A 12199-nucleotide genomic window follows, 5' to 3' on the forward strand; every position below is an offset into this window, starting at 1 on the left:
ATCTAGAGCGGACTGACTCCTGTGGTGAGAGTAGCAACAGGCCTGAAATTCATTAAGGGCTAACCTTGTGGTGAGGGAAATTGATTCATTGTAACACTTGTAACACATAGTTCGGGGGTGAGCAGCTCGAGGGTGAGCAGAGGTATCCACCACAAGTGCGAGCAATCGCTGAATCCGACCAGGTTATACGTATCCGGATGAGTCGAGTCGAGTCTAGTGTATTGCCTGATGAGTCATAACATGCTTAATTGATTTGAGTGTTGATGTTGTGAAATTATGTCTGATTTGATGGATGAAATCTCTTGTGCTCTAACTTATCCTACTTTCTTTGTTGTGTGATCTGCTGTGTGGTACTCTCTTTTGTGATGATCATCAACTTGTTGGTGTAAGCAGATGCAAGGAACACCCACGGGCAACAGGGGGTGGAGATTCCGCTGCATAGTCCGCGTGGACTGGTTTATATTTACGTATGAGTTTCTTTAGGGTTGCGACCCACGTATTTGATCGTCCTTAGATTTATGTACTTTTGGTTAAGCTATTCGTCTAGTTTTCTTTTGGGCATCGTGGTGTGCCATAGGTTGTAAGGAGTTGAGTTTAAAACTCTCAGACCACGCTTTTATGTTATCTTTCTTGTAACGCTTCCTTTAATTTTGCGTACTTAATTAAATTGGGTGTTACAATTTTAAGTAAAATTGAATGTGAAACAAATTTAAATAAACTTAGTTTTATAGAAAATATATAATAAAAAAATCAATTTGAATAAAAAAATAAAATTTAATAAAAATATTTGTATAACATTTTATAATTTTTGTTTCAATTTGGAGGGGATGAAATTACATCATTTTTACAAAAATTAAAATATACGAACTAAATTGAGACAAAAATTAAAAAATAGGGACCAAATTGAGAATGAGAAAATGACACATGGCATAATAGTGACACATGGCACTGTTACTGCCATGTGACACGATGTCAGCTTGACACGTGGCAAATTTTTAATTTTTTTTTAAATTTTTAAAAAATAAATAAAAAGTACAAAAAATCCAAAAGCTGACATGTGGCATTCCATCTAACACCGTTGCTACACCACTAACGGAAAGGACTTGATTGCATCAAATTTCCCAAAATAGGGAACAAATTGAGATAAAAAAGAATTGAGGGACCAAATTCAAATTTTGCTACGAAAATGGGGACTAAAAGTATAATTTAACCTAAATTTTATCATAGTAAAAATAGAAAATGTCCAAACTTATTATATAAAAAGGAAAAATTGTCAAATAAACTATTGTCCTGTGATTTTAATTTTCTACTAAAAACAACTACATAAATAAATTATTGACATAGTTAATAGAACTTGTTTAATTCCACGAAAATAAACCTGTGTGAAAACCACTAAACTTTTTTCCATTGTATTTGAAAAAAAAAAAATTATCAAAAGCTTTTGTAAGAAAAGAATATTTCACCTTAAATAAAAGAATACCCAACTTATAAATATAATAACTTTTAATGACCACTTAATTATATGACTCAGATGTATTGTCACAACTAATATGAATAATCCTCACTGAATTCATTTCCAAATAAATCATATTTTTACAGGAACGTTTATTTTGATTTTATGTTTTTAATTGATAAAGCATTATTTTTTGTGTCAATTTAAGGATATTCGCAGATATTTTGCTTTTAATTTTTAGCTTTAAATGCCTTTTTTTAAAGTATAAACTTACGTAAAAAATTAATTTTAAAATATAGTTTAAGTAAAATTGTATAGTGAAACACTGTAAATAAATTTGATTTCTGTAAAATATATATTTAATTAAATTGTACCACAAAGTATAATTTTTTAAAAATTAATTTTTTTAACAATAACTTTAATTTCTAAATAAAAAAGTGTATAAATATATAAAATTAAATTTTAAGCATGTTTTTAATGATTAATATTTTCTACTAATAAATTTATTTTTATCACTTGATTTTTTTAAATATCAAAATAAGAATTAATAACAATACTTAATGAAGATCAAGTATTTGTAGTCCCATCAAAGAAGCATATAATTAAGATATTCATGATTGTTATTTTGGATGTAGGACTGAATGTCTACTTAAAAAATTTGTCAAAGAGTTTTTGATCTTCAATCCACTTCATTATGTGTTCGTTGATCGGGTGTACATGCTAAAGACATTTTGATGCTAAAGTCAGCAATGGTTTGATTGACGAAAGCAATAAATGTTGTAATAAATGTGATAGAAAAGTTTCAGCAACCATATCACTGCAAGAAAATATTTTATTATTAACCAAGTTTAGTGACCAAAAGTTGTTAGTTACTACAGTGACCAATTTAGATACCAATTGAAAAAATAAAAAATTATTGGTTACTAAAATAGTCACTAATATAAATAAAAAATTATAATTAGTCACTAAATTGATCAGTAATTAATTAGAGACCAATTTAGAAATTAAGTCATTTTGGTAGCTAAAATCTAGGTAGCTAATTTTTATTGACCAATTTCCTTTGGTAGCCAAAATCATGGTAACTAATTTTAAAGACCAATTTAATGACCAATTATAATTTTTTATTCATAATATTGACTATTTTAGTAACTAATAATTTTTTTTCTTTGTGAATTGGTATAAAAATTGGTCACTATAGTGACTAATAACTTTTGGTCACTAAAATTTGTTACTAAAGAAGTATTTTCTTGTAGTGATAACTTTGTCTTGTATTTATTGTTTCCTACATGAGCCATGATTAAGGTAAGCCTATAATTGCTTTTTAAACTTAATTAGTGACTTGTTAACACACTAATCACCAAACTAATTAATTCACTCTCGCGTCGTTTGGTCAGGCTTGTCAAATGGTGGCACACCTAATTTGCATAAACACCGGGGTGGAATCCTGGGAACAATCCAGCTGCTGACATTACAAGGAGAATCCGATCGGTGACCGGTCAATGGTACACATATCTTTATAAGTGGACCCCAAGGTAAAATTTTGAAAACAATCCAATTGCTAGCATCGAAGGAGATAATATGTGAAGTCTTCTCAAATAACATACAACCGACAGCCATTATACATAATTTACACATTTGTTTTGAAGTAATCTCAACCGACCACAATCACACATTACAATTATTATATATAAGTATTTGTTAAAGATGTTCATTAATATTTTATACGAATTTTACCAATAAATGTAAAGTAATTTTTTGTCATCCTAATTAAGAGATCATATATCTAAATATTAAAATATCAGGAGCATCTTTACATTAAATATTCAAATCTACTTAAACCTAAACTCAATTGTCGTCCTTTTCAAAGTTGAATCTAAACCTAATCAAGTAAAATTTATTTTTTATTTAATGTGATTCATAGTAATTCTACTAACTAACACCTTAGGTGGTAACTAACTGGTTGCTGGAATGATTAATAGACTCTCATAACACTTATTAGAGTGATTAAATTGTTTACACAAAAGTCACACGGAAATCGCAAAACTTTAATGAGTGCAATAAAAGGTATTTATATAAAATTAATTGATGAGAAATTTTTGTGATTAATAATGAAGTTTCCTGACTTGAATTACCAATTAAATGTTTATGGTGATCTTGAGCTGCTTACCGGGATTAGTTAAAGTTAAACTATGTATTATTTTATAATCATACTCTTCATTTCTATTTATGTTTTATTTAAATTTTTTAAATGAACTGTTGTTTATTTCTTTTTGATGAAATATGTAACTATCTAAATGAGTAGAAATCAAACTATTAATTATACCATTGAGCATAAATAAGTTGTAATTTAGAGTCTTCCGTAAAAAATTATAGTTTTAAAACCTTCAAAATATATATATATATATATATATATATATATATATATATATATATATATATATATATATATATTTGTAAACTAGGAGAAATTATAAAATACAACAATTATATACCTAAATGATAATTATTCTCTCAAAAAGTTATCAAGAGTTTCACTACTACATATCTCTTCCACCTATATAATCTTTTATTCACGTATAACATACTATCATTGCAAGTAAAAAAAAAAAAACACAATAAAGCACAAGGTAAGCTAGTGAAATTTTAACATATCATTCATATACTCAATTTCAAAAATACTTATGTATCGAGTCGTAATATATAAATTTCCTTAATTACTGACAAATTATTATTGATAACAAGTAATTTTTTGATAAACTCAAATTTATCGACGAATTTCACAATTTAATTTAGCAAGAGATACTTTTGTTGATACCAAATCTATTGGAAAGATCCATCGATTAATTAAGACTAGTATTATCGAGGAGTATTTTCGTCGGTAACCTCTCATTACAATCACCAACGACAAAAGTTGTCAATATTGTTCGTCTGTAACTTAGGATTTTTATTACCCATGAATATTTTCATTGGTAAATTATCATTACAATTAAACAGTTTTATTTCATTATAAATTCATCAAAATTTTGGGCAACAAATTTTACCACCCATTCCGATAGAGTTTTTGTATATTAAGAGGAGATGGGTGAGAAGAAGGAAAAGGAGGAGAGAGGTGGATGAGGTGTATGTTGACGCGGAGGAGCATTAGTGACACAAAGGGTTGCTGGCGACGCAAAGGTGATGTAGAGGCAAAACAATGGTTGTCAGAGTTAGAAAAGGAAATGGAGGAGGAGGAAGAGAAAGACAAATAGGAGGAGGAGGATGGGGATCAGCTGGAGGTGATTGTGGTGGCGCGACGACACGACGACAATAAGGATGAGAGAAGGAAGAAGATGAACAAATAAATGTTATCGATGACCACAATTTGTCGGTAATTACCGATGGGCGGTTATCAACGAATTTGTGGTTGTTGGTAATTACCAATGTAACCAATGACCCCTTTACCAATAATTTTTTTGTCATCAGTAGTCTATCAGTAAATATGATTTATCGATGAATTTGTTTTCTATTATCAAAAAATTTGGTTTGTAAATAATATGCAATTTTATTATGATGAATACTCATGAAATTGTTCACGTGTCATGTATCCTTTGTAAAGTACTGTAACTTTAATTCGTAATATCTTTTATTTCAAAAAAAATTGATTATGCTTGTTAATAATATGTGATATGCATATGGAGCAAATAAATATTTTACCATTTTAATTATATTTACATTAACATATTTGATAGTGTAGTATAAACATTAAATTATAGAGAATATGGATAAAATATATGAGCTTCATTATGAACTGGTGAAATATCAATTGATGTTTCTATCATTTATTTGAAGAAAAGTGTTCGAGAGCCACTCTAATATACATGTCGATATAATTGGAACTCTTATTACTTATGAATGTGACTAAATAAACACGAAAGAAGCATAATTGAAATGCTATTATCATTTCTTTAACTCTTAATAAAACAAATTAAAAAACTATAATATTTTTAATATTTCTTGGTTCTTATATAATAACAATATTTATAACACAAAAATCATTATTCTTAATGATAAAACAAAAAACTATTATTTTATACCAAAATTATTAGATAACTAATATATATATATATATATATATATATATATATATATATATATTAAGTAATTATGTTGAGTTCATCATATTTGAAAGTATTGTGAATTTGGCTATGCAACCCTTCCTGTTGAATGTATTACATACTAACTCACTTCATAAAAATGTTATTGAATTATGTGGTTTCGTGGCTACACGCTTATTTTAACAAAAAAAGAAAAGAAAAATAAAGAGAGCACTATGAGAACTATAGAATTGTTCAAAATATATTTTATTATCTGTATTTTTCATTATTTTTAATTTATTTTCACAGATAAAATAAAATTGCGTTGCTTTTAATGTCTTTCAAATTCTTACATATAATTTAAACTTATAATACAAATGCAATAATATTTAAACTGAATTAAAAAATATAAAGATATGAGGCGACTTCTATAACCAACAAAAAAAACCGATAAAAACTCAGATAAGAACTTCAGATTTTGTTTTGTTTTTAATGAATTCATTGGAATAAAATATTTATAGAATTCTTAAATGTAACGTCTCATTACAAAAACAACTCATCTCGATAAGAATCCAAAATAAAAGTTACAGTTTTCATGATATATAATGAAACCATTCTTCTCCTAGTCTCTCCAATATTCCAACGACCCCAACTCATTTGTACATCAAACCAAAATTTGATAAACATACATCAAATTCAGCATAATCCTAGCTTTTTCTTACGTTAATAATAATTTTACTGATTTATATAATTTAAAAGTTAAAACCCCAGATAATTTAAATATATTTTCTCTTTTTTTTTTCTTGAAACGTTTCATTTTTATGAACAAAAGATGTAGGACTTTGACTAAAATATTAAGATTGTTTATAGAGACAAAAAAGAGATTCAAAAGATAAATTATATTATTTAAAGAAATTTAGAACTGGTTTCAAAGATCAACCTCTATTTCTCGTAGACTTTGATTGAAACACATTTTGGAAACAAAATTGTATCGAAGTTCTACAATTCAAATGATGCAATAATTGACCTCAACTATACTATTTCAACACGTACTTTAACAGAAACAAAACCATAAAAAAATAAAAAAACCAAATTCCTATATACATGAGAATTATATATCTGGGTCAATATTTTGTTGGCTCTTGAGACATAAAAACTACATCTTTAGAAGAAAAAAAATAGAACGATAATAAAAATAATGAGCACTTAAAATTTCTGAAAATGAGAAAAGATGATCTTAATTATCTGTTGTAGTGATGAGTGAAGAGCATCGTGGTGGCGAGTGAACGTGGTACGAATTTGGCACTCTATCCCTTACTGAACGCAAAAGGACATGTGAGACAATGTTTATTAATAATGCCACGTGGCGCATGGGTATTAGGTTTGAGAGGTACATGATTAGTTGTTGTGTGTGATCCTATGCAGAAGGAAATGTAGACGCATTCCCATCTAGATTCACTGCTATGTCACAGATTCCTTTGTATATATTATCCTTCTATGTCTTCGCTTTCTCTTTATGAGAATAGACCCTCCCTTCACATTTTCTCTTTCTCTCTCATTCATCCTCATCATCATCATCACCCACAAGGTGCATGTGTACCTAAAAAACAGGACCAGCCATTAAACCCTTTCTTCTGTGATTCTGTGTGAGAAAGATGGAAGGAGTGAGTGTCTGCAACAAAGCTTCAAAAGGAAAGAAAGATGACCTCTACCATGTTATTCATAAGGTGCCTTATGGAGATACCCCTTATGTCAAAGCCAAACATGCTCAGGTATATCTATATGTATATCTATATGTGTATATATACATATAATATATACGCTTACCCTTTTGAATTCTAGTTTTGTTGCTTCTTAGGGTCTGTGATTACCAAGTCAAAATGATTTTTTTGTACACATATGTATCATAAACTGCACCATCTTTGTTCTTCTTGATTGCAACCTTAATTTTATGTTTTGCCTGCAAGAACTTTATGATTAGGAGTGGTTGAAAGTGTATGCTGTTGGGGTTGTGAAATAGAAAAGGGTTTTTTGGTGCTTTACTGAAAAAAGGGTTACTTTTTTATGGAATCATGCTATAACAAGCTGTGCTCTGTTTGTTTCTCAAAAACATGTTCAGAAGTAATGAACTATTCATTTTGTTGACTTTTAGTTGGGGACTTGAGTGATAGTTAACATTTTTTCCAATTTACTTTCTTCTACATGGTAAAGAATTATGAGTCTCCTACATTAAGTCTTTTTTCTTCACAAGTTTTAGATCTGGTGCTTATCTAACTTCTGTAAAATCTTACAGATTCTAGGAATATATTTCCCTTTTTTATTTTTGGAGATATTCGTATGATGTAAAGTTTCATCTTTTTCTTGTGCTGGTCAAACTTTGAAGTTTAGTTCTCAATATAACACTGTGAGCTAGAATCTAATAGTGACCCAGAGAGAAAAGTGTAATTTACTTTCAAGGAGACATTCACATTATCATGCATTAATCCTTGATACATGATTATCCCTTAATAATGAGAATAATATGTCACAAAATGATAATCTTGCATGATAACACAGTTCCAACATACAATTCTATGTTTGTTGGTATTTTTTTTTCTTGTATGATTATTTTCTTCATTTTTATTCGATACAGAACTTTTAATTTATTTTTGAATTTCTAAGATAATTATAGACATCGACTAAATATAAAACAAATTTGTTGTATGTGAGTGTACTTCACCTTATAAATCAATTTTGTGAGTATAAGGTAAGTTTTAAAATCAACTTCTTAATATCATTTCAGAGTCAAAGATTATAATTTATCGTAACAAAATTTATTATTTATCGAGTCTATTGTTTCATTTAGTATCAAGTTGGTGTCAAACCATCTATCAATGTTTAGTCTCACATTCGATATGTATATATTACGGCATGAGAGATGTGTTAGAGATCTCAGATATTTTAAATTTAAAATTTGATTTTTTACATGTGAGGTCAGTTGGTTGATAAGGACCCAGAAGCAGCAATAGTGTGGTTTTGGAAGGCAATAAATGCAGGAGATAAAGTGGACAGTGCCCTAAAGGACATGGCTGTTGTGATGAAGCAATTGGATAGATCTGAAGAAGCAATTGAGGCCATCAAATCTTTCAGAGGCCTTTGTTCCAAACACTCACAAGAGTCCCTTGATAATGTTCTTCTTGACCTTTACAAGGTACACACAATGAATCCCTTCAATACAATTTCTATGATATATGGCAAATCTAATGTTTCTTTTTCCTGAAAAACAGAAATGTGGAAAAATAGAGGAGCAAATTGAATTGTTAAAGAGAAAGCTGAGACTAATCTACCAGGGAGAGGCCTTCAATGGAAGAACCACAAGAACAGCTCGCTCTCATGGCAAGAAGTTCCAAGTTTCCATCAAGCAAGAAACTGCAAGATTATTGGTACTTCAATTATTATTTCTTTTATATTTTTTTTTTCAACAGAATATGGCTAACATAATTTAAGTCTTCATACATGATGGTTGACCATTTCTTAGCTCTGCATAGTTAAATTACTTATGCCACCTTTGAATCTGCTGTGAATTCTCGTTGAAAGTATCGTTCCAAAACAACACAAAGCTCTTAAAAATACTTGATTTTTCAACTTTTTCACGGGAAGATGATTAATTGGGATCCTTAACCAAAGAATAAACAATAACAAAAAAAAAAAAGTCAACTTATTTTATTCTTTATCAATTGAATTAGGATTTATTTTATCTCATTTAGTAATCACAAGAAACACATCATTGAGTAAAAAATAAGATAATAATTCAATGGTCCATTATTACGTGTCGTTTAGGCAATTAATCAAACCATTAATTAGCCGTAGCAGACTCCAATAGTCAACGCCGAAATTAGTTCGTTAAATACATATTTCCCTTATTAATTTGTTTTAATAGGGGACCTTTTTCTTTACTTTTATGTTGAAAAAAAAATTAACAGGTTTATATACTGTTAATAATAATTTCTTAGAAATCAATTCTGCTGTAGTTTTTTATTAGCTGATTGTGTAAAACTTTTGTTATAAAAATCAGACTTTGTTTTTTACCTTGGAAATAGATTCTAACACATTGAACGATGGGTGCAGGGAAACTTGGGCTGGGCCTACATGCAAAAGGAGAACTACATGATGGCTGAGGTGGTGTTCAAGAAAGCCCAAATGGTGGATGCTGATGCGAACAAGGCTTGCAATTTGGGCCTGTGCCTTATGAGGCAATCTCGATATTCGGAAGCATATTACATCCTTGAAGAGGTTCTAGAAGGAAAAGTTGCAGGGTGTGATGAGATAAAATCAAGGAAAAGGGCGGAGGAATTGCTTGAAGAGTTGAATGCAAATCTGCCACAACCTGAGTTTTTGGGCTCATTGGGCTCGTTGGGCTTTGATGATGAGTTTGTGAAAGGGATTGATGACATGGTAAATGAATGGAACACAAATAGACCAAGAAGGCTTCCAATATTTGAGGAAATCTCTTCCTTTAGAGACCAATTAGCATGTTAATAAGTTGTCATTTTGTTGTGTTGTGTATTATTGTTGATCTTAGGTTTATAGGTTCTTGCAAATACTCACCTCTTTCTCTTGTTGTCTATTTTCCCTCTACCCTTTTTCTTCCTAAAATGGTGAGGCAAAATTGGATAAGCTTTGCTTCTATCTTGTAATTTTAATAATAAAATAAATAAGAAATAATTGGTGTATATAATATTTGGATTGGTTAAGTTGTGATATTTTATTTTGTGAACTATCAATCTCTCTCGAGCAAAAAGGTAATTAATATTTAAGATGTTGACATTCATCAATAAATGTCTTTTAATATGTATATGATAGGAATTATTGGAAATATAACATTGAGTGTGATATTTTTGACTTATAACATATAAATATGTTTAAATCTAATCTTATAAATTTCATCTTATGAAGTTAAATTAAACACAAATTTATCTAATGAGAAGCGCTAAATATCTTATCACATATTTAAGAGATAAACTTACTTAATAATCATGTAATATTAATTATAAAGTAATAGATAAAATTATGTATCAGCCATGATATATTAATGATAAATTATAATTAGGATATGTGTTTTTTTTTATTTGTAGTCATGTATACTATCTTATTTCTGTTTTTGACTAGAAACTCTACGATTCAAATTTAATCTGGTAATTTTCTTATGTAGTTTCTTTTGTGTTCATTCCTATTAAAATTTTCTTTCAATATTTTTATTATTTTCTCTTTATTCATATAATGATAATTGACTTCTACGTTTTATTAAGGATAATAAAAATACTTACAATTTAAAAAAAATATATTTTTACTATTTTTACAATTATTCTTTTATTACATCAAATCTAGTTTCATAAAAAAAAAATCATAAATGATAAATTAAACTTCTTATCACTTTAATCATTTACTACTTTTATAATCAACGCACTTGTGCTCGTATTTATCATTTCGGTTAATATTACTTTACTTAAAAGTTTAGTAAAATATATTTTGAGTTTAACATATGGTTAATTTATTAAATAACAATAATAACAACACAACGTATAAAATAAAATGAAAAATATAATTCTAGAATTAAGCTTTGTTCATTGAAATTAGCTTCTATTATTCTTTCTTATATATGTGTGTAATTACATTTAGTAATGCAGATTTGCTGAATAATGAGTCCAAAAATGAAATGCATGACATTAAATTTAAAATTGAAGTCAACATATTTAATTCATCACAAGTTAATAACATTGACATTCTTTTCAGTATAAACAAATATAATTTTTAATATATATACCTTAGATAAACTATATTAAATATAAAGATTCTAAAAATGATAAAAAGATCTGCTAAATAAAGTTCTAATAATAATAATAATAATTTAATAGGCAAATATAGCAAAATAATAATTGACTTATAATATTCTACATTAGTACGGTATTAGTAACTCATGCAACATTGTAACTAAAAAGATCTCATGCAACATAAATTGTGGGAAAATGAAGACTCGGTGACTTATTATGAATAGTTATGTGAGTTCTTTAAAAACCTTTCAATAAGTTTGGCAGTTTCGGTGAAAATTTTAATGTACCAAACTCTATAAAAGAAGTTTGACAAAGTACAAATAAAACTTTCATCACAAACGTAAATAGATGTCACTTTGTGAGTGAGCTATCCACAGTATCGTTTAAGCATTTAATGAGAATTAAACAATGAGTTATTACGTTCAAAAGTTTCTGGGGGAGGATCTTAGTGTGCTCGTAGGGGCATGCCTCCCAAAATTTTAAATTCTTTTAAGAATATATATCCAAAATTTTTAATTTAAAAAAAAAATTATATAGTATATATTATATTAATGAAATTAAATTAGATAATTTTTTTTATAAAATATAATATTTAATTTTAATAAATAATAAAATTAAATATAACAAAAAACAAAAAAGTTTATTAAATTTTTTTTATGTTCACTTTTATTGTCTTAAGTTTTTCACATACATGTTTTCTTTTGTTTTTTTTTTTTAAAAACAAAAATAATAAGCTAGACACAAATTCATTATTTCTACTTACATTTTTCATCTATTCTCTCTCATATTTTAATATAAAAAAAAGTAACTCTCTTTTATCTTTTGATAGTGAAATATTAGTTTAATAGTTAATATTTTTTCAT

General features: G+C 28.0%; 1 protein-coding gene across 1 annotated transcript; it reads left to right on the forward strand.

Annotated features, from left to right (window-relative positions):
- Positions 1–7037: 7037 nt before the first annotated feature.
- Positions 7038–10238, forward strand: LOC114183620 (protein SULFUR DEFICIENCY-INDUCED 1-like). Its single transcript, XM_028070700.1, has 4 exons — positions 7038–7298; positions 8504–8716; positions 8793–8948; positions 9634–10238. The coding sequence occupies exons 1-4, from the start codon at positions 7182–7184 to the stop codon at positions 10042–10044; spliced, it is 897 nt and encodes a 298-aa protein (XP_027926501.1). The 5' UTR covers positions 7038–7181; the 3' UTR covers positions 10045–10238.
- Positions 10239–12199: the final 1961 nt, after the last annotated feature.

This window comes from Vigna unguiculata, chromosome 5, assembly GCF_004118075.2.
Source record: "Vigna unguiculata cultivar IT97K-499-35 chromosome 5, ASM411807v1, whole genome shotgun sequence".
Lineage (NCBI taxonomy): Eukaryota > Viridiplantae > Streptophyta > Magnoliopsida > Fabales > Fabaceae > Vigna > Vigna unguiculata.

What these genes read in the sequence shown, in the direction of transcription:
- LOC114183620 (XM_028070700.1), top strand. Translation starts at nt 7,182, where the DNA reads ATGGAAGGAGTGAGTGTCTGCAACAAAGCTTCAAAAGGAAAGAAAGAT. An exon ending in TCAAAGCCAAACATGCTCAG is followed by an intron (nt 7,299 to 8,503) that starts GTATATCTATAT and finishes ATGTGAGGTCAG; the next exon opens with TTGGTTGATAAGGACCCAGA. An exon ending in TTCTTCTTGACCTTTACAAG is followed by an intron (nt 8,717 to 8,792) that starts GTACACACAATG and finishes CCTGAAAAACAG; the next exon opens with AAATGTGGAAAAATAGAGGA.